General features: G+C 40.6%; 1 protein-coding gene across 1 annotated transcript; it reads right to left on the bottom strand.

The window, feature by feature from the left end:
* Positions 1-3848: 3848 nt before the first annotated feature.
* Positions 3849-21580, bottom strand: sh3d21 (SH3 domain containing 21). Its single transcript, XM_061777866.1, has 17 exons — positions 21421-21580; positions 20136-20293; positions 19992-20049; positions 19813-19922; positions 19437-19527; positions 18223-18284; positions 18101-18140; positions 16699-16793; positions 15979-16080; positions 11645-11696; positions 9073-9123; positions 8851-8968; positions 7233-7398; positions 6819-6887; positions 6204-6400; positions 4485-4548; positions 3849-4392 (listed from the first exon to the last, which is right to left on the bottom strand). The coding sequence occupies exons 1-17, from the start codon at positions 21434-21436 to the stop codon at positions 4360-4362; spliced, it is 1482 nt and encodes a 493-aa protein (XP_061633850.1). The 5' UTR covers positions 21437-21580; the 3' UTR covers positions 3849-4359.
* Positions 21581-21916: the final 336 nt, after the last annotated feature.

Below are 21916 nucleotides of genomic sequence, written 5' to 3'. Positions count from 1 at the left end.
GACTGTTAAAAGCGACATACCATTTTTTTTTAATCCCCCCAATTAAAAAAAAAAGTTCCCAGGTTTCATGGTAAAATTTCTCAATGCTCTTACTCAAAACTCTTCACACATTTTTTTTGTTTTTGTTTATATCTGGGTGTAAATTAGCCTGTTATGAGGGGGTAGTCCTGTCTCACTCTTTCACTCCTTTGCCTATTGCTGGGCTAATTGTATGAGTTCTGTTACCATGACGACTGGGTACTACTTGGCGAACGGGTACTACTTGCAAAAGTAAAGACTGTAAAAGTATGGATTGCATTTTAACGTATGGAGCCAACACTTCATCAACAAGCCACCGAATTAATATTTGTCAATTTGTGTAGCAGATTCGTGCATGTGGTGCAAGCAGCGGACACATCACCAAACAGAAATAGCCTTCACAACCTCCTCACGTTGAAAACTACGTGGTGGATAACAGAATGCTAATGCTAAGAATTATTTCAATAATTGATTAATCAGTCGATTTTTTTTTTCAATTAATCAATGAATCTTGAAAAAAAAATATTTTCTAATTTCCCTTTATTCAAAAACAGGACATTGTTTCAGATTCATTCATTTTCCATTCCGCTTATCCTCACTAAGGTTGCGGGCGTGCTGGAGCCTATCCCAGCTGACCTTGGACAAGAGCCAGGGTACACCCCGGACTGGTCTCCAGCTAATCGCAGTGTTTCAAATTGACAGAGCAGAAAATGCAACATAAATTAAATATGATTGAGTGATGCTTTCACGGAGGACAGAAATCTGATCGTATTTACTGCTAAGAGGCTAAAATTATGTCTTACAAAAATTATGTACAAACAATTCGGCAGGGTCAATATCAACCCCTCTGCAGAAGAAAAGTGACTAGAGACAGTAAAAGCACGCATTGCATTTTCACTTGTGGAGGCAGCACTTCATCGCCAAGCCACTGAATTAACATTTGTCAATTAGTGTAGCGGATCCTTGCGGGTGGTGCATCCAGTGGACACATTGTACAAATTTAACACAATAAGCCGTCAAACATGGACTGTACATAGACTTATGTGTAACACCATTTCCATTCTTTCCTACGGGAAAAATGGATTCTAAATGGACCTTCCGCTGTATCAACACTAATGAAACCATATGTGTGGTTCCGTGGTAGCTCATACACAGATTTAAATCCCATTTTGGGTCCACAATGCCCCCCAGCGACATACAGTAATGGCCCTGAAGTCGATTCCCATGAAGTCCACATGATAGGCTTTCAGTGACAAACTTGTCTTTGTCCGTTGGGGCGCCCTCTGTCATTATTTCTATTTTCTATCACTCGAGGTTTTTTTCCCCCCCTGAACTCCCCAGCATTCTTCTGCCTTCTCCACGTCACAAGACGACTTATGTTTAATGTGGTGAGAGAGACAGACACCATTCATTTTCTTATCTGCAAACTGTTGAGGAAATTTATTGAGTGGCCCCTTTTCACCGCCCCCCAGTCCCAGAGTAAACATGCCTCTGTTATAAAAATAGAACATTCCCATGGCAGTTGTGGAGATGCGATGGCTTCCAGATGTTATCCAGATGTGCTCCAACCCGGCTACACTTGTTGGGTTCCAAAATATCTAATATCACCGATGGTATGACAAACATGCTCAGCATAAAATAATAATCCCCATTCATCACGGGGGATACTTTGCAGACGCACCTGTAATAGGTGAAAATTCAAGAGGTCATATATACATCTTTTTGTTTATAGTTACACCCTTTAAATGTAAACTTGTTAAATGATGAGGAGGAGGAAGATGATGAAGGTGGGGGTCGAGGTGGCTCCATCGAGGGGTCTTGCAAAGGGAACCATTCAAGTTTGCACCGCCACTAGCCAACAGCCAACCAAAGGAGGCTACAGAACAGTACACACTTTCAGCATGGAACCGAGCAATTAGCTAATTTGCTGCAGTTCTCTAGGGCAGTGGTTCACAATTGTGTTTGCGCCACCACGGTCCGGTTTCACGTAAAGACATATTTTGACCGTGAGATGACTACGAAGTACACCGCCTCATCGTCAGCCCCTGCGCGCACTCAGGGGCTCATTCACTATGTTCACTCAAAAGATTTGTTCGTTCATTTGAACGAGTCGGTTGTGAACGACAACACTACTCGAGCCACGTCTACCGCAGTGCTAAAAAAAAAAAGGACAAAGCAAAATACTTGGTGCGCACTGATAAACTTTTGATATGGCTTTACTTATGTGAACCCCTGGTAGTAGCACATTTATACACGAGGTGCTGATGGCCAAAACTCACGTCAAGTCACTAAACTCAAGTTAACAGCCAGCTAAATGTACACTTTCATTCGCTGACACCCACGTCACTCACCAGGCCAGGCCCGACCAACCCAACACTCACAATTAGAGATACTACAGTAGAACATAAGGATGTTGACCTCAAGTGGACAAAAATCATATCTGCACATGCACGTTATCGTATAGTAATTTAAATCAATGTTTATTTGCTTTTTATTTACTAGAATTGATTGGATAATTGGTAGAATACCTTGCACACAGACAGATGCACACCCTGATTATGCCTCGAATACTACTTCTAAAGCAGAAAATATTTGTGGGTAGACCCCCTGTTTTGCGTCAGAACAGCGACATAGGTAAAAGGCAGGAAAATTTCCAGGTTTAATCGGCTTTAATTGCGGGAGAATTCAGTGTCAGTCGTTATAGTTCAAACACACCTTCCAACTTTACACTAGTCCCTTTAACACAGCTACTGTCACACACTGATAAAGAAATTTTTAATAAAAAGAAATGTAAAAAAAACACTGCATAAGTTTAAAACATTGAAATAATCTGTCACCTTTAATATTTTAGCTATTAAATGAAAATGATTCATTTAGTATATCCTGGAAGTTTTTATTTCATGTAAACCAACTTAGAATGTTAGAACAAACATTACCAGTGTTAGCCAAAACGTTAGCTCTTGCTAAGCTACAGTTTAAAAGCACAGCAGCGAGGTTCGGTGCTCATACACATTCATACACTCATAAAAAGCTTCACACAAGGGAAAAAAAGCTTTTACCTTTCTTTTTTTAAAAACGTAGCATGGCGTCTTTCTGGTTTAAATGAGAGAAATATAAACGTTTAAGCAGCAGCTCCTCCCGCCCGTAATAGACTGCTGCCGTCCGTCAACTTGGCCAGCACTGTCAGGACAATAATGCATCGGATTCGAGGCCTGAATATTACGTCCTGTCAAGGACATATACATGTTTAAAAAACATAAATGACTTTAAACTAACTGTAATGTTACCAAAAGGCAAAGCTTATTATTTTTTCACATGCATGTCAACACGTCACTCCTTTCATCAGAGTCCGCAATGCATGCGCAAGTGTATGATTATATTATTTATAAATAAAAATATTTCAGTTCGGTGCCAAGCTGTAAAAAAAATGTTAACATTTAAAATATTAGACTAAAAATTTCCAACAATTTATTAATGAAAACAAATTAAAATAAACGTGGCAGCTTCGTTGTAATTTCTTCAGTTCACCTCTGACATTATTTCCTTGGCCAGATTTGCAGGTCAACGCCTCCATGCTGTGTCACAACAGCGTCTGAAACATGCCAGCTTTTACAAGCAGTGTGAAAGGGTTTTTTGAGACACAGTATCCCGAGTCCATGGACATTCACGGCTCCTTTTGAACGCTGGTTGACTACCGAGTCTGTCTCATTTCAAAGCAGTTTTTCCCATTGGAAAAAAAATGGAGCGTAAGTGAATGAGATATTAATTGTGTTTCAAAACCAAATGGTTCCCCTTTTGATTTTACTTGAGGTCACATTCAGAAAAGCAAGTCTCAGAAAAGGTGATCTTTAATAACGCAATGGCGCCTCCACGTGGAAATTAGGAGTATAATATTCTTGGACAAGGCGGAACAAAACTGTACAGAAAATACATTTATGCCTCAGTACAGCCACATACATACATGTCACATTAATGAGTAAATGTTATACAAAAATAAAAACCCAGGACAAATATATAATAATAAAAAAATATATATGCCAAGCTCTCTCCCCCTCCTGTTGTGTTCATTTGTTACCAACAATGTTCATGGGTCAATGTGACCTGCAATACATTTAATCATCCAAAACAATTTTAACACAGTGCAAATTAAATTTTTGTCGATTATTTAAAAAAGAAAGGGAAACAATAGTAAGCCAAGCAGAATAAATGTAATCCTATTTTTCTTTAGATTTCTGTACAGGTCAATTTGACCCGTAACATAACAACGGGGTTAATATAGTCCTTGCTTGTGAGCTTATTTGCAGTCCATGGGCAAGCTGCAGGATCTGTTGTGCTTTGAGATTAATTTTTCAGTCTCAACGCAATTACTTCTTCCTGTGTGGAAAAAATATACTCACCGAGTGAATATTGCATTTTAAAAGTATCAATATAGTGGTTAGGCTTGCAAAAAGTCAAGCTTGACTGACCTGCAGTGTTAGTCGCTTGTTTCTCTCGTCCTGCAGTTCTTCCTTCACTTCCTGCATGTCGCGTCTGACCAAATACACATGCATGCAAATTTTATTACTACTAGTTGATTTTGTGGACTTAAAGTACTACAAGACTAGGAGATAAAGGTACTATCCAGTGTTATGTAAATGTGACCTTTTAATTGCTTTATACATATAGTGGAGTCTCTGAAGTGTCTGGCCACCCATGAAGTATAAAATAATAATGAAAAAAACATTTAAATGTTGTGTTATCTGGCTGTTTCCAAAAATGTGTCCATGAGCCAACCACTCTGAATTTTGACCCAGTGTGATGTCAAAATACAGCTAATTTACATAATAACCGCCACAAAACCGAGTTTCTCCCCCCATGACTTGGCAACTATGATGGGTGAAGATCCGATATTTCCAAGCAAACCCTGGTCATCATGGTAACGCTTTCTCTTCCAATGGACCATTGTTTTTCTTTTTTAATATCAACAAACTCTTAACTCTGTTTCAGATCTGTATGGTCGTTAAGTATGTGTTTATGTTTTCGCGATGATAGTTTGACAAATCAGTGGCCGATATGCCATGTATGTTATTTTAGTTACAGTCATTTTGGCCTGGTCTTTCTGTAATACACTGTATTGAATTCTAATCCCATTCATATCCGTTTCAAACAAAGACTCAACAGGGATTATTGTTCTATCTGAGTGCTTCAGGTCAATGAGAAAAAACTACAACTCCCCACAGTCAATGGGTAAGGGAAAGTCGAGCAGGTTTAGTTCAAACAGCCAGTCTTGAAGAGGGGAGGGGGTACAGTAGTTGTTCCACTCCTCCTCTTAGCAATTGGCGTTCTGTCTTTGATGCCGACTCGTGTATGTTCTCTCTTTTTTTTTTTTTAAATGTCGGTTACACAACTGGGTGTGAGGAGTTATGCTAAAGTTGTCCTTGCAGACGGCAACGAGCCATTGACATCGAATCTCCTCATCCGCGGGAAATTAAAAAAATAAGAAGAAGAACGCTGTTGTACTCTGACACAAAGGCACACAGCAATGTTTGGCAGTAGTGCCTCGTTCACTGAAATGTGAAACTTTTTCTCCTTCCGAAAAATAACGTTGAATAGCAGATAGTGTTTCGTCAAATCTAACATGCTGCTACAGGGACAATGACAATTGGAAATGTAGACGGAAGCTCCGCAGTGGCGTGTTGGCATATAGGCAAGTACAGTGGACCTCCTCCATATTTGAGGTTCAGCATTCGCAAATGCACCTCCAGTATTTGCAGATTTTTTGCAGGGAAAGTGTCGCTGATGGTGTAGTGGTACACTCGCCTGACTTTGGTCCGGGCAGCGTGGGTTCAGTTCCTGCTCAGTGACGGTGTGAATGTGAGTGCAAATGGTTGTCTGTGTCTATGTGCGCCCTGTGACTGACTGGCGACCAGTTCAGGGTGTAGTCTGCCTTTCCCCCGAAGTCAGCTGGGATAGGCTCCAGTGACCCTAACCAGGATAAGTGGTGTTGAAAATGGACGGATGGATGGGTTTCAAGGTATTTTGAAAAAAATGACATTTGACTGAATTTCTTTTTACAATGAAGAAAAATCTATTTTTTTAAATGGGATGGGAGATTATCTGTTTTGATGTCAGTGAACCAAATGGTGCTATCCAGAAGGAGTGCGCTGTTGTTGTGCGCTGTTCCAAGATTTAAATATGGCACTCACTCGTGTCCTATCTGCAGAAGCTGCAGAGCCATCTGCAGATCATTGATGTCTGCCTGCAAGCTCTCCAGCGTCACCTTGTCTTTTTGGGCCACATTTCGGACTTCCACCTGCACCCGTGGAGGCGCCGGCAGCGCTGGAGGCGGCGTCTTGGGTCGGTAGTCCAGCTTGGCGGGTGGCGGCTTGAGATGCTCAGCACCCTGATTAAAAAAAAAAAAAAAAGACTTTGGTCTCCTCTAAATTATGATGAATATATTATATCACGAGTGTAACAGTGGACGACTGGTTAGTACATCTGGCTCACAGTTCTGAGGACCAGGGTTCAAATCCCGGCCCCGCCTGTTTGGAGTTTACTTGTTCTCCCCCTGCTTGCGTGGGTTTTCCCTGGTTTCCTCCCACATCCCAAAAACATGCAGGGTAGGTTAATTGAAGACTCGAAATTGCCCGTAGGTGTGAATGTGAGTGCAAATGGTTGTTTGTTTATATGTGCCCTGCGATTGGCTGGCGACCAGTTCAGGGTGTACCCCACCTCTCACCCAAAGATGGCTCCAGCGTGCCCGCAACACTAGTGAGGATAAGTGGTATTGGTAAAAAGGATGGATGGATATTATATCACACCTGTTGTAAGCCAGGCAGTTTATCGGTTTGGCCCTTCTTGGTCACCTCTGGTTCAGAGTCACTCGGAGTCTGTGGAGCAAATTTTGCAATTAGTGACCATTTCTTTTATTGAATGGAGAATTTACTGGCAGCAGTTTGTAGTTTTTAATAATAACATTAAACTTAAAGCATTACATCATCATCACAAATATAATTGATCTTACCCCTGAACGGGTTTTGTTCATTGGTTGATTAGCTAACTAATATGCAAGCATGCAGAATGTAAGTAAAAGTAAGGCGTCAAGTTGTTTGTTGTTGCCACGATTATACAATGAAGTTCGCTGGTGAGCAGTGACTCAGCATTCTAATATTCTCCACAGCTCGAGGAAATCACCATGGCTAAGACAGGTGGTTTTTTTTTGGGTTTCTTTTTACCTGCTCTTCGACACCTGCGCCCGAGGGGGGTCTTCTCTGGGGGGGCTTGGCTCGGTTGGCTGTCGGGTGGTTCAGCTTGTCGCCGTCTGGGTCCATGCCGTCGAAATGGTCGCCGTCTTTGTCCTCTGGGGATTTCGACGAGTGTGGGGACATGTCACCATTGGCTCTGCAGGAGTAACATTGTGATTGTCTTGTTTTTTAACTGCTCTACAGACGCTTAGTACGCAAAATAACAAGGTCTTAAATGGGCAGCTTGGTGGCCTAGTGGTTCAAGTGGTCTCATCCATCCATCCATTTTCTGGAGCTCTTGTCTTCATGAGGGTCGTAGGCGTGCTGGCGCCTACCCCAGCTGACTCTGGGCGAGAGGCTGGAAACACCATGAACTGGTCACCAGTCAATCGCAGGGCACATATAAACAAACAACCATTCACACTCACGTTCACAACTACAGGCAATTTAGAGTCTTCAATTAACCTACCATGCATGCTCATGTTTGTGGAATGTGGGAGGAAACCAAAGTACCCGGTGAAACCCATGCAGGCACGTGGAGAACATGCAAACTCCACAGAGGCGAGGCCGAATTTGAACCCAGGTCCTAAGAACTGTGAGGCAGATGTGCTAACCAGTTTCAAGGAGTGTCAGATGTACTTTTGTTTTGCGGCTTCCATAATCAACTTGTCGGACCTACATGAGTACTTCCACATATGAAATCAGGTCTTAAGACCAGGAACATTTGCAGTTGTAAATATATGACTTGTCAAGTTGGATAGGCTGAGTATTAAGTACCTGGGCTACACAGTTCTGAGGTTTGAGGTTCCAATCTCACAAATTTGGGAAGGCAGGAATGAAGCAGGGAAAATGCATGCTGACTGACCCAGTGGTTGGAGAAAACATCCGGAAAAGATAAATGGCTGTTTTAGACAGCAGGGTGTCCTCGTGTTAATTAACCACGAGCACATCATGGAGATGTGCTCGTGGTTCGAATCTTGACCAGGGGCCCTTTTGCATGGAGTTTGAATACACTGCCCATGCTTGTGAGGGTTTTCTGCGGGTGCTTCGTCTTCCTCTCACATTCCCAGAACTTGCTTTTTGGGTTTACTGAAGACTCTAAATGTTTTTTTTGTGACTAGCAACAAGTCCAGGGTATACCCTGCCTGTCGCCATGACGTCAACTTGGATCCTAATGAAGATAAGCTCTATAGAAAATGAATGGATGACTGTTAACTGTTACTTTGTGCCAAACGTATACGCTTTTACTGTGAACAACCTTCAGGAACTCTTTAAGACGTCTTTGCTTTGGTTTTCTGAGGTTGCATGCACGTTCACACAGGAAACAGGAAGTAGGCTGGTCTCGCGTGGTGAGGCCCGATCTGACTCATCCTAAACTTTCCACTGTTTGCCGCTAAAGGTCTGGCATCCTGGCATTCTTCTTTTCCAAGGACACCGTGGCAACCAAAACCTCGTATTTGTAAAAGGCTCAGCTCCCAGTGCCAAGCAGGAGCGTTCCTGGCATTTTCTCCTGTGACCTTTAATCACCTTTTTTTAGGAAGGTTGCCAATGTTTCAAAACCTCAGTTTGTTTTTTTTTGGGGGGGGGGGAGTAATCAGGAATGTCTCACTTGGATAAACCCTTGTTGGCTTTGTCTTTGAGATGAGTCGGGCTGAGTTTGTTGATGCTTGGAAGCTTGATTTTGGTTGGGGGATGGCTTCGCAAGTCCTTAAGCTCTGTTTTTTCATCTGCCAAGAAACATTACCAGGTTACTCCAAATGTAAAATAATTTTTCTCTGGGCACAACGTGTGTGTGTGTGTGTGTGTGTGTGTGTGTACTGTATTGTCAGACCTATTGTCGTCGTCGAGACAACTTTGTCCATGGCTGGGCCCTCTGTTTTGACTGGAAAATGCAAAAGAAAAAAAAAGTACATATTAAATGGGATTAATCAGCAGCAGTTCACCTGAGTGTAGGTCTATCCGTTAAATTTACGTCAATGAAGAATGATAGCAACTGTCCTATATTGGCAAAAACTCATGCAGAAGAAACAACCCAAATTACTTTTTTCAAAAAACAAAAACTAATTCATTGACGAATTAAAAGAAAAATAATAATAAAATCATGTCAAAATCCCCTCACTTGGAGATCAAACAGCAAAAATCCTTTCTTTGTGTTCTGAAAAAAATCCCCCCCAAAACAATAAATATTACAATTGAAAAGAAGATTTCAAATGACAAATTTGAATTTATCAGAAACAAAATATGTAGCTAACAAAACCTCAAACCCACCTTGGCTATACAAGCAACAAAAAAATAACTTTTTGGGATGTTTCAAAGTAACTAATAATGTTTATTCTTGTTTTGAAAAAGAGAATAAATCACAATATTTGGAGAGACAAACATAACATTTCTTTGATGTTTCCCAAAGAAGAAGAAAAAAATGGAGACAATGAACTTCAGGTTTAAAAATAAACCCACAAAATTTTGGAAAAAAGAGAAAATTGCTATATTGGAGATAGTCGGATAATAATCATAGAAAATTGTGAAAGGGATTGTTGATTAATCACATCTTGAAGCAGTTGATGCAAAAATGAATACAATATATTCAACTTGACTGCTATCAAAAAGACAAAAAAGTGATGCCATCCTCTGTGCAGCATTATTCGATACCACTTTGTTCAAATTAGGAGTGCAGAACCTTCAGAGAGAGGGAGATTCTACCATCCCATGATAATAATATAGTGTCTTTTTAAATGACAATCATCAATTTTCCCTATAGCCAATTAAATGCCCCCATCTTTTTTCACTGAGTCAATTGCACATTGCAGGAGAAGCATGAGCCCAAATGAAGTTAAAATGCTTGCTGGCTGTAGGTCAACACAAACACTAGATGAAGAGAAGCTGCATAAGAGTAAGCCTGGTCTCAGCTGCAACCAATTGCACTACAGACATAGCTCCCAATGGTCACATAAATGTGCCAGGGACAATTAAGAGTTGATCTCTGGGGCCAAGTTCAGACTCCAATCTAGTCAGTGTGCAAATCCAGACCAACATGAACAAATATATTCACCAAAAACCCCCGTGACACTGACACGAAGCGTATGGCAGAATCCACAATGAATATAGCAGCAGTACAGGAAGCCCACCTTGGGTATTCACAGAATTTTCTTTCAAGTGTAAAGTCACACTCGCACAGCAGCGGCGCTCAGACTTGTGCCGCTTGCAGAAATGTGTTGTGGGACAAGAAGCCTTCCTCCCTCCTCCTCACATCCCCACCCTCCCGTTTCCTTGCAAGACTCCCAAACAGTGTCACATGACCTCTCACCATCACCCCACTGCTTGGGACACTTTCTGGAGGAAAAAAAAAACACAGCTCTGGCATCAATCCACTGTCAACCAAAATAGTTTCCTAAAATCCTAAAAACCCTAACCCTAACAATAACCCTGTACCCTAACAAACGAAACCAAACCTTGTTTATTTGTGAGACTTCCTGGGAAAAGTCGTGTAACTATGGTATCAATCCACTATCAACCAAGCTATCTGTATTCTAAAAACTCTAACCCTTACCCCTCTACCCCTACACCCTAACCCTGTTTAACTCCCTTTGATGAAAGTCTAACTGTAGCTACCACCAACCATGGTAAATTTGGTTTCTAAAAAACCCTTTTATTTAAGACTGAGTACAAGTACAAGCAGTACCATTTGACTACTCACTAATAGTGATTATCGATAACTACTTGATAAGGCCATTACACCATTATTTCTTGCAAATGTGTTTTAGTTTAATCAAATATTGTTCAAAAACACAAAACACAAACATTTCTTGGACGTGGCATAAGTTTCGCTTACATATAAGAGTAACAACTTGTCATGACTGACATTTTAACATCCAACTGCCTGTTTTTCTCGCAATTTTGCCACACTTTTAACTTTAATTTAGCCTGTAAAAGCATCTACACAAGACTGACATGGCACCTACCCGGAAGCTATGTCAGGCTGGTGAAGTGGTATCAGTGTCTAATTTTAAATTTTAACTCTGTCCTCTTAAACAAAATGACTACCCTGCTCTATTTACAACCTCTAAATTTGAAAAGTAATCACCCATGATTTCTAGACAGTTTTTTGGGGGGTTCTCACGAGCAGTGCATACATTTGAGTTTTCCAAATGAAAAGAGTGAAACCCCATTTATCACTGGAAATAGGTTGCAGACCCACCTGCAATAGGTGAAAATCTCCCCCAAAGTCACCTACTTGCAATCTAATTAGACCATATGTTACTCTTCCACTATTGACTGAGCGCAAGTGACAAAACTGAAATAAATTTTACAAGACATCCATCCCAATGCGGTTTCCAGTCCATCGCAGTACAATAAAACTTTCCCAATGCTGCTCTGTTTAAATGTGTCAACATTCCAAAACGTACCTGAGACCTCCTTGTTGATTTTGCGTGTGGGCGGTAGGCTCTTGTTGCCAGGCTGTAGAACAGAGGGAAGAAGAAAAAAAAACTAAAGTCAGCCACATGCATGCCTTTGTGTATTCAAGACACATCAGATTTAAAAAAAAAAAAATTTAAATACTCTTTCCACTGAGGGACTGTGAATAATTCCCAAAATACAGAAAACGTTGAGTCACTGCATCCTGGCAGCGAGTTGAATAGGGACAAGTTTTTAAGGACAAATACAAAAAAAGTACTTTAAAGGAATCATATTGGGCATTTTTTCCCACACAAAACAGTTCCCAGTTGTCTTAAAGAAGGTCTGTGACATTGACAGCTAATCATTGACAGCTGTGGCCCAACGGTTAAGATCATCGCGTGCCACAGTGGGGGAGCTTGGTTCAAGACCCCGACCGGACCATCCACTAACATCATGGCTGTGGTGTCCTTGAGCAAGACACTGATTCTTCTATTAAAGTACACCTAACATCTCTGTCTTGTGTTCTGTCTCATGCAAATGAGCCAATGCTCACCCCGATCCCCACATGACAACTGGGGGTGGAGCTACTAGGTGAGCAGCTACTTGTTCTCCAACAGCCCCGTGTCTGAAGAGAAAAGCGAGCCCCTGTAAATACAAAGTAAACACACCACTTGTATTTTCACTCAAGGAGGCAGCACTTGACACTTTTTCCTCTCGCTCTTGTACAGTGCAGACGCTTTCCTGATCGCCATGCTTGCTTCGCCTCTGTTTGCATTTTTTTCCTGCTGATAAACTTGTTTTCTTCTTCCAAAGAAATTGGAAGAAGCAACTCCTGGATATTTTTTAACTTGTGGGACTGTACTTTTTTTTCAGTCAGTTGTTGCCATATTCCAATATTTGTTTTTTCATACCCCCTTACGCGTGACCCTGGACTGTTAATTAGCACAGGCCTGCTATTGGCAACAAGACCAGCAACAAGATGCCTCTCTATTCCACTGAGGACTATCACGGACTGCTACAGAGGATGTCGGTTCTGGAAATGAAAATCCACCGTCTTGAAGTGTATGTGGATGTAAATGGACAGTCAGGGAATGATACCACTGCACCAATGTCTCAAAATGGTGAGCAGAAATGTACTAACAGACAGCCACTTAACTCAACAAAGAGGACGACTGTGGAAACACCTAATGGATCATCCAGCAGTTCTCCCTGGAATTTACTGGGAGCAAAGCCCAAATATATGGGACAACATCTAAAATGGAGGACACAACACCAGCAGATTACAGAGAAATTTGGTGGGCCTGCGTTGCGTGCTTCTTCAACCCTGAGTAACCAGCCATGGACGGTCGCTACAGCGACGGGCAAGAAAAAAGGACACGAGTCAATGTAAAACATCAGACTTGCAAATAGATTTGAGCCACTTTTACAAGACCCTGGCCAATAATGCTCATCCCCCACCACCACTGAAAGGCATGAACCTAAATCATACAAGAAGAAAAAAAATCCACCCCAAACATTAATATTTGCTGATGGAGCTGTCAAGGATGTGAAACATTTTAGCAGTGAGAAAAACACCAAAGTACTGTGTTTTAGCAATGACGTGGTGTCTGATATCTCAAAAAAAAAATCCTGGATATCACTAATGGGCACCCAACTGTGAAATCTGTCACAATTGGTCTGTTTGTCTAAATGAAACGTGGCTACCAAAAAGTAGCTGAAATACAATTTTAAATGAGGCAACACCAGCAAATATTTTGATTTTATGAACAAGTGTCTAATAGGGAAAAATGGCAGTGGTATTGCTGTTATTTTTAAGTCATTATTTTAGTGTAAAGAAATTATACTGGGTGATTTTAGCTCTTTTGATTATCTCAGTTTTTTTAGTAAAAGGTGACCTAAAGGTTATTGTTTTAATAATTTCTAGAACTCCAAGATACAATAGAAAATTTATGGAGGATTTTTCAGAACTGCTGTCAGTTATTTGTACTACAACTATTTTGTCACAACAGGAGACTTTAACATTCATGTTGACAATAACATGGGAAAACAAATCTAAAGAACTCTCTGCTATACTAGACACATTTGACCTCTGTCAACATATAAAGAGTCTAACCCACACTCATGGTCACATCTTAGACCTGGTCATCTCGAAGGATGTTGGCATGAGTTGGCATTAAGGATTTAACTATTTCTGACTATTTTTGTGTATTCTTTGAATTACAGATACTTCCAAAGGTTCAGAGAACCTCTATGTCTATTTAGAAAAGGTACATAAATGAGAGTACCGCCACTAAGTTTATGGAGACCATAGATGTGCCACAAACTGTGAATGCTGAGACAGTTGATGAACTTTTGGGTAATTTCACCTATAAAATCTCAAATGTCATAAATGCTGTCGCTCACATTAAAACTAAGACAATCGAGGGGCGACCTAGAACACCGTGGAGGAGCACAATGATGGTAAAGATCTTTAAATCAAAGTGTAGGAAAGAAGAACGTAAATGGAGAAAAACTCAACTCCAAATTAACTATGACCTCTACAGACAAAATTTTTGTAATTTTAACCAAGAGTTAGTCAGGGCTAGACACCAACACTTTTCTCAAATGATCAGTAAGAACTTCAACAATACTCGCACTCCGTTTGCTGTGGTTGACAAGCTCACAACCCTCCCGAATCAGATAGCTCCAGAACTCCTAACAGCAGATAAATGCAACCATTGTCGGGGGGAACTGGGGGGATCCCCCGGGGTCCCGCAGAGAATGTTTTTGATTTTAACATAAATTAAGCCACGTGGAAGACTCCGAAGAGTACAATAAGGCAAAATAAAAAAAAAATCTTCATGCAGAAAAACATTTATTTGCACCACACAAGTACATGTTGATGTACAAATTTAAGATTTAAAATTAAATTTGCCTCATTTTTATTCTTTTTTGTTTTGGCCTCCAATTTCAGCCAGGCCCATCTCCGCCTGCACCTGATGTCTGCTTCAAGCTGTGCCACATGAATAGCATCCTTCTCTTTAAGCACTCTCATTCTGGAAAGGAATTGACTACAATCATTGTCTGTTTCACTTCATTTTTCACTATTACCAACTTCAAAGGCTTATCCCAAATGCATCCTCTAGGAAAATATTAAGTACAATATTTTTCTGTTTTTATTGGCCATTGCTAAATTTGAAGTTAGTTCATACTGTGTTGTGACATAATCCCTAACATCGCTCTGTCGCTTAATACATTTAACTTTAACATCCGTAAACTAATTAGATAAATGTAGGCGCGTTTCTGAATTAATACAAGATGTACTAGCGGATCAATTCTTGTCGCCAATGTTACGTGTGCTTCGCGGTTCCACTGGGACCACAACCAGGGGCATGACCCGCAGCACCTCAACGTGAAAATACGAAAGACCAGTGCAGCAAATACGACACGGGCTGATCTGATGAGCAAAAATGTTGCTTAAACGTAAGAATAGCAATAGAGGATGCCTGCTCCAGAGGTGGGTAGAGTAGCCAAATATTGTACCAAGGGTAAGAAAAACAAAAAGAATTTATTTTTTTTACCGGCATTACCAGATAACTACCAACCCTTTATTGCTCAGTGACTGTTTTTTGTCAATGTCTTTATGTCTCAAAAGTGTTCTCTGTCAATTGACTGTCTGTTGTCGTACTAGAGCGGCTCCAACTACCGGAGACAAATTCCTTGTGTGTTTTTTGGACATACTTGGCAAATAAAGATGATTCTGATTCTGAAGAATACTGTTACTTGACAATAACGTGATTCACGTAAAAGTAAAAAGTAGTCTATTTCGCCAATTGTAGGAAAGCTAACTCTCATAGCTGGTTGTAAATTGTTATTTCAAGACAATGTTATAGTAATGTATTAACATTATCTTGAATTTATTTAAGAGTGAGGAGTGGTGCACACGTAAATGTGATATTTGTATAATAACTATTCACTCCTGTAGCAGTCATTCTGTCATTTTACCTGTATTGAAAACTCAACAACAATAACAAAAAAGCAACTCACCATTTTCAAAACCACAGTATACCTTGGAACTGGTAACCGCCCTACGGCCTACTATCAAGTCATGGAGCAGTGTTTTGTAAATTAGCCAAACTGTTACATCCCAGTCTGGCATAATTCTGAACAGTTTGCTTACAGACACATTTTCAGAAAATGGCATGAAACAAAGTATTTACTTGGGTGTTTAAATTCGCAGTCAATGGGTTGGCAGGCACTCGAAAGACCCAAATATCTGTATACAACGTACAAGACCATTTAAAAATCTGCATAATATATCCCCTTTAAAGCTCACTCATTGTAGTTTTCTCGATTCACTCACCTTCAGACTGTCCATTGGCGGTATCACCATGACGAAGTTATCGGGGAAGAATCCACAACGTCCGTTTAGCTCACCCTCCCACCAGCCGTCATCTTCGGTGTCCTTCAGATGCAGATGAAAGCGGCATTTATCTCAACAGACACCCCCTGCTTCTTGTTCAAATCTGTTCCAAAATTTTAAACTGACACGTGTAATAAATAATAACTTTGAAATATTGCAAGCATTTTTTTTCTTTACAAACCCATTTTTACCGTTACTTACAAAATAACAATAGTAGTAATAGTTGAACAAACTATTATCCTTGACTTCTACTTTCAAAACTCGTTATCCATCATCCAGTCATCTATTTTCTGTACCGCTTATCCTCACGAGGATCGCGGGCGTGCATGATGAAACGATGTTACATTTATGTGGTTTCACAATCATAACTTCTATACTGTACATAACTTCTGTAACTACAGTGTGGCCCGAAACAAAAATGAGTTTGACATCCCTGCTCTAAAGCCTTTTCTTAAATTTCATTCATCTCATTCATGATTGGCACATTCATCAAAACCTTCACGTGTCTTGTGGTGCGCGACTTTCTTGAGAGGTTCGACTAGTTCAACTGGTTTTTACCAAAATGACAAATACGGCATTCAAAGATAAGAAAAGGTACTAGGAGGTAAGTGTCATAGGCAAGGAATGTCTGGGAAAACAATAACACAAATGTTCTTGAACCTTTCGGAGTATGACGACAACGTCCCCAATCTTCAAATCCAGCTCGTCCGTTGCTTTAGCCTTGTAGTCGAACATGACTTGACAACACTCTACCACTGAAGAAAGAAGATATGGTCATATATTGCTTATAGTCTAAATGAAGGGTTAACAACTGTGCATTGGATTCAACTCATCTTCAAACATACAGTGCAGGTATATCTCAATAAATTTGAATATGGTGGACAACTCGTTTTTTTCAGTAGGTCAAACATTCATATTTTTATTAACAGTCATGTTTCATAAAATAGGATCTACATATGGACAGTATTTTATATTGAAACATGTCTTACAAAACTATGCGCACAACCATGTTTGATAGTATAAAAGGCGATAAAAAACAATGCTATCTAGCTTTTTTGCCTTCTCATTATGAGCCCTATAAAAGTTTTAAAAAAGGGAAACCAGTTTGTGTGCACAAATGTTTTTTTGATTGTGTCTTCATTTTGATAAAGTGTTTATAATTGATAGTAAAAGTATTCATTCATTCATTTATATTCCATTCCCCTTATCCTCACTAGGGTCGCGGGCGTGCTGGAGCCCATCCCAGCAATCTTCGGGCGTGAGGCGGGGTACACCCTGAACTGGTCGCCAGCCGATCGCAGGGCACATAGAAACAAGCAACCATTCGTGCACACATTCACACCTACGGGCAATTTCGAGTCTTCAATCAACCTACTATGCATGTTTTTGGGATGTGGGAGGAAACCGGCGTAACCGGAGAAAACCCACGCAGGCACGGGGAGAACATGCCAACTCCTCACAGGCGGGGCCAGGATTCGAACCCCAGTCCCCGGAATTGTGAGGCAGATGTGCTAACCAATTGCTCACTGTGCCGCCAGTAAAAGTATTGTTACTGTCAATTAATTTTGTTCTTAGGTAAATTTCAGTGTATTTTTGTACTTTTAAGCAAAGGAGTTGAATCAACATTTATTTATTTACACAAGTATCTATACTTCTATGTAAGTGTGAGTACTCTTGCCACCTCTGCTTATCAGTGACCCCATCACAGATAAAACACACATCAACTGCCACAGTACACTGTAGCGGTCGTCAAGTGTGTCAGAACTCAATCAGGATTATTGAGCTTTTAAGTAACGAAAGCATGTTGGAAAACCCCCGATACCTGAAAGTAAACATACAGAGATAAACGAACCTACATCAAGTATAAGCCTTACATTTCTCATATTATAGCTGACCTCACCCACAATGAATTCAGTACCGGAATTTCTGCTTGTCGTTTGTTGACTTGATGTTAGGCTATGAATAGACCTGTCTGTCTGCTTTTGGAAACTGTGTATGGCATCTCCTCAGTGAGAACAGGCAACCACCTGAATATCATTTTAGTATCATTAGTGTCACCTACCGTTTTTTGCTTTGCTGCGCACTGTTGCTCTCTGGGATATCTGTAAAATGGAAAAAAAAAAAAAAAACATCAATAGAGCGAATACGGTGAAGTGTCGGACAATAAATGTTGCAGTACTGTACCTCTTTATTGAAGACTGCATTGCTTAGCTTCGGTCTGGCCTTGCTGTCGTTGTGTTTGCCATCTTTAAAAACATAATCAGTTTAGCATTTTGATTCATGAACAGTACATGAAACTAAGAAAGGCAGTAAACGTAATTAAAGCTGCAAACAGCAGTGAACGGACCTCCGCATGCCACATTTTCATGGCAAATCCTCAAAATGATCATTAAATTTTCATACCAAGCTCCACCCACATAACACAGTGTAGGCTAAAAAGATTGACAATTTAGCATCACCTATCTGTCAAGGATACCTGCTTCTGATTGGGGCTCATTTGGACAAATTCCCTAGTTGGAGGTCTTTAATAATACTATGTATTGAGACTTACTGGGCTAATGTGGAACCTTGGGGATCAAATGTCGTGCCATACCATGTGTACATGGTGTGGGTATGACAATTAAAGTCCGTGAATCCTTGTACAAGCCTTGGAATTTGCCTGTTCCTGTTCAATTTCAGGCATGGGTCATTGAGACTTTTTCGTGTGTCCTGTCATGATAGATATGTCCACCAAATTCAATTTGTTTTGTGAAACTGATGTCTGAGGCTTTTTTTTTTTTTTTTTTTTTTTTTTTTTTAAATGCTCGAAAGGGTCACCAAAAGGCAAAAAAGCTTGGCAATTTAGCGCGGCCCATCTGTCTAGAATACATTTTCATGGCAAATCCTCAAAAGGATCATTAAATTTTCATACCAAGCTCCACCCACATAACACAGTTTAGGCTGAAAAGAGAATACCTGGTTGTTATTGGGGCTTATTTTGTTGAATTCCCTAGTAAGGGTTTGTCAAAGTACGAGCCCTGGAATTCGCCCAAAATGCGTGATTCAAACCAAAATGGACAACTTCCTGTTAAATTTCGGGCATGGGTCTTCACGACTTTATTGCACGGCTTGTTATGATAGATGTGTTCACCCAATATGACGTCTATCAGTAAAACTGGGGTTGGAGCCAATTTTATTTATTTATTGATTGATTGATTTACTTTGTCTGTTTTACACCCCTACAAAAGGAACATTTTCACCAGGATGTACGTGCTTTTTAAAAATTGGTGGTTTCAGGTATTATGAGAGTACCCAAGAAAAAATTGTATTTGTAGAAAGAAAAATAATAAACACAGAGATTGCAGAAGGGCCATCGCAGTGCCTGGTACTTGTGCCCTACAAGTAATGGGTGGACGCACCTTTAGGGGCGACGAAGATTTCTCTGACAAAGTTGGACGGAAATGCCCCCACTCTGCCATTTTTGATGCCCATCCACCATCCATCTTCGATCTGTCATGGTAAAGAGACAGCAAACACTTTGGAAACACACTGTAGTTGTATGTTTGACAAGCTGAAACTTAACCCATACTGCAAATTACAGTCTGTCTATCGTCTCATTGTGACGGCTCATATCCCCCTGAAAACCCTCAGGGTCTAATTCTGTTTACCTGGCACCTAGAGGCTAGGAATAGCCAAACAGTAAATCTCACCTGAGCACTCATGTGCGTTACCCTGATTTATTTATTTATTCTGCTCGCTCAGGTTTTTGTAGCTGCCAAGTGGCTGAAACCGCACCTCGCTGATTATTTCCACCTTCTCCCCGACGACCAACTGCAGCTCGTCCTCGTTGAGGGGGCAGTAGGCAAACACCACCTCGCATGTCCGTACTTGTTTCATCCTTTTTGCTGGAGAGACAAAATAATATTTTACAAAAAAACAAGTACTGCAGCTTTACTGAGGATTTAGATGCATACTTGTTCGGATGCTTCTTGGTTCCCTCTTGCTGTCCCCCATCAAATAAACAGGCACCTCCTGCAAAGACAAACAAAAAAATCACTGTGGTGAATGCAGGTAACCACAACACAGTAACATTAGTGCGGTGATTTTAGCCTTCGGACCGTTACGAAGTTGGCGGGGAAGATGCCTCGTTTCCCTTGCATCTCACCCTCCAGCCAGCCGTCCTCGCTGGCCTTGGTGACGTTTTTCACCACATCTCCTGTCCGCACCGTGATCTCGTCCCCCATGGTGCCCACGAAGTCAATCAGCACCAGAACCTCTGCGGCACAATCGCCAAGTGAGGCAGAAGATTTGATTCTTTTGGCTTGTCTTAGTGATGTGTTGATCTTTGACAAATGAATCGGCCAATACATTTCCTGGTTCAATTATATACTGATCTTTAAACAGTCCTCGTCATCATGCGTCATCTCACACACACAGCTTGCATACATACCTGTATATTCCCACGTTAGCCACTTTTCACTTTTACATTTACAATTACATAGATTTTAATTGTTCCCAAAGAAGTCTTCATAGTATCTATGTCTTCATTATCTCCTCAATTACACACTATAACTGACATGTTTAGGTTTGGCCAGCTACTGGTGAGCTAAACTTTCAGTTAACCTAGCTTACCAGTGTTTGTGTTGTTGTTTTTAAACCATTAATTTAGGTGTCGTAGTTGTTGTGTCTTGTATCTTTTAAGTTGGAAAAAGCAGGCAAGACAAATCTAAACAAGCAAGTTATGTCATTCAAGACTAAGTCAAGTGGAGTATCATGAATACCAAGTCAAAATCAAATTTTAGCCAAGCAAGTCCCAATTCCTAAAATTGGCGACTTAAATCTGACTCAAGTCAATTCATGTGACTCTGGTCCCCTCACCTCAGTCAGAGGGACATGGCCACTGAGCTGAGAATTTTAGTGTCATCAGCAGATTGCAACAGGGATGCAGAGACACTGAAAGAGTCACAGAAAGGCATAAAAGTCTAACTTGTGAATTATTCAGTTCAGCTGTTTGCTAGAGAACAGCCAATTGTGGAAAAAGTACTAAAACACTGAACAGTTGCAAATGTGCATTCACAGGTTAAGAGAAGGTAAATTGTAAGTTCACCCTTAAAGGTGAAAGTGAATTTTAGGTTCAGCCTGAAATTTCACCGGAATATCAAATGTCACTAACCTTTTGGGAGTAGTGTACAGTATATTACGACTAATATCCTGCCTTTTTAATCACACTAGAAATCTGTGTGATGTAAACCATTGTTATGAACATAGTCCAGTTAGAATCTAGATTTTGGAATGGCAAGTTGTTTTAACTTAGCACTTAGTCTCTGTGTTTAGATCCATGATAGTAATCCAAATGAAAAAAATGATTTCACATCTCTAAAAGAAGCAATAAGGAAGGCTCACCCATTGTGTCCGGCATTGTCTGTCTCAGTCTGGTGTGTTATTCACAGAATGACAAAGCACTCGCTATCACTGTTGTCTGCGACCTTCTTCCTACTTGTCAAACATTAACATGAAGCAACGATTCCAGAGGCTTGTCATTGCAAGTTCACAGCCAGAAGGAAGGAGGGTGGGGAGGAAAGGAGGTAGGGACAGAGGCTACAGGCTGAGGAAAAACAGGTGGGGCAGGTTTATAATGGCACAGCTAAACCAAGTCACCTCATAAGTGTTTACCACCTCGTACACACAAGGAGATGAAGCACTGACATAAACATATGGATCAGATGAAGCTGGCTGTTAAGTATTGCGCTCTAATTAATTTTTATGGACATCCTCAAAAGTCTCAGTCAGTCATGTGTTTCTGAGAGGAGTTTAGTGCGTCCTGTTACGTTAAAAAGAAACCTTGAGGCAACTGGAAAGCAGAGTGATGGGGGTGGGGGGGGGGCAACTAAAATACCAT

Source organism: Phyllopteryx taeniolatus, chromosome 6, assembly GCF_024500385.1.
Source record: "Phyllopteryx taeniolatus isolate TA_2022b chromosome 6, UOR_Ptae_1.2, whole genome shotgun sequence".
Classification (NCBI taxonomy): domain Eukaryota; kingdom Metazoa; phylum Chordata; class Actinopteri; order Syngnathiformes; family Syngnathidae; genus Phyllopteryx; species Phyllopteryx taeniolatus.
This window is presented reverse-complemented; position numbering and strand designations above follow the sequence as displayed.

Coding starts and splice junctions, on each gene's coding strand:
- sh3d21 (XM_061777866.1), bottom strand. Junction 18,141..18,222: donor ATGCAGTCTTCAATAAAGAG/GTACAGTACTGC, acceptor TCCATTTTACAG/ATATCCCAGAGAGCAACAGT. Junction 11,697..15,978: donor CGCCAATGGACAGTCTGAAG/GTGAGTGAATCG, acceptor TCTGTTCTACAG/CCTGGCAACAAGAGCCTACC.